The sequence below is a fragment of the Austrofundulus limnaeus genome, unplaced genomic scaffold (genome assembly GCF_001266775.1).
Source record: "Austrofundulus limnaeus strain Quisiro unplaced genomic scaffold, Austrofundulus_limnaeus-1.0 Scaffold898, whole genome shotgun sequence".
Lineage (NCBI taxonomy): Eukaryota > Metazoa > Chordata > Actinopteri > Cyprinodontiformes > Rivulidae > Austrofundulus > Austrofundulus limnaeus.
In genome coordinates this window covers 41,171-42,210 of record NW_013953300.1, presented here as the reverse complement: position 1 = coordinate 42,210, position 1,040 = coordinate 41,171, and the positions used below count along the sequence as shown (strand labels likewise).

Sequence of the window (1,040 nt, the reverse complement as noted above, 5' to 3'; positions counted from 1 at the left end):
GACCCAGGACAGGTCTGCAGACCCAGGACAGGACTGCAGACCTGTTGAGTCTGCAGACCCAGGACAGGACTGCAGACCTGTTGAGTCTGCAGACCCAGGACAGGACTGCAGACCTGTTGAGTCTGCAGACCCAGGACAGGACTGCAGACCTGTTGAGTCTGCAGGTCACAGAGTCTAACTGTATGTTAGTTAAAGTCAGAGCAGTTTGGACACTGACAGAACCTTGGTTCTGACCTGACTCCAGGTGGGTTCATGTCCTGACAGGTTTTTAAACCCTGTGAGGTTTGCTTTGGATCCTCGTGGACATGGTCTGTGCTGGACTCGTTAGGACCCGGACTCTCCTCTAACCATGTCTTGTTTCCTGTGTTGCAGCTTTCCGAGAGCCAGCCCTGCAGTGAAGATGAGAACATGGTCCCAGTACTAACGTCCAGAAAAGCCAGTGAACTCNAGCTGTGTGAAGAACAGGAGCTATCCTGTCTGAAGGGACTGGGACCAGTCAGAGGGTCCAGGTTTAACCTGAGTCTCTTCAGTCCTGATCTGAACCTCCACATGCAGCTGATAAACAGATTCTTCTTCTGGACTTCTTGGACCCATGGGAGGAGGTCTGATCCTAGTTCTGCTGGGACCTGGATGTGTTCTGGCTGATGTCGGTCCAGTGGGTCGGTGGTTCAAGTACCGACTGTGGAGGAACTCCTCTGGTTCTCAAACTGTGTCAACATGGAGCTGAGCTGAGAAATACCAGGACCTGGGTCTGTAGACCCAGGAGAGGACTCCAGACCTGTTCAATCTGCAGACCCAGGACAGGACTCCAGACCTGTTGAGTCTGCAGACCCAGGACAGGACTCCAGACCTGTTCAGTCTGCAGACCCGGGAAAGGACTCCAGACCTGTTGAGTCTTCAGACCCGGGACAGGACCAGGACAGGACTGCAGACCTGTTGAGTCTGCAGACCCGGGACAGGACTGCAGACCTGTTGAGTCTGCAGACCCGGGACAGGACTGCAGACCTGTTGAGTCTTCAGACCCGGGACAGGAACAGGAC

General features: G+C 54.4%; 1 protein-coding gene across 1 annotated transcript in view; it reads left to right on the top strand.

Annotated features, from left to right (window-relative positions):
• Positions 1 to 1,040, top strand: part of atp2c1 (ATPase secretory pathway Ca2+ transporting 1) — a 29,145-nt gene that overhangs the window by 13,414 nt on the left and 14,691 nt on the right. The window contains exon 2 of the mRNA XM_014029406.1: positions 373 to 452. Coding sequence (XP_013884860.1) covers positions 373 to 452 — 80 coding nt within the window. The remainder of the gene's footprint in view (positions 1 to 372; positions 453 to 1,040) is intronic.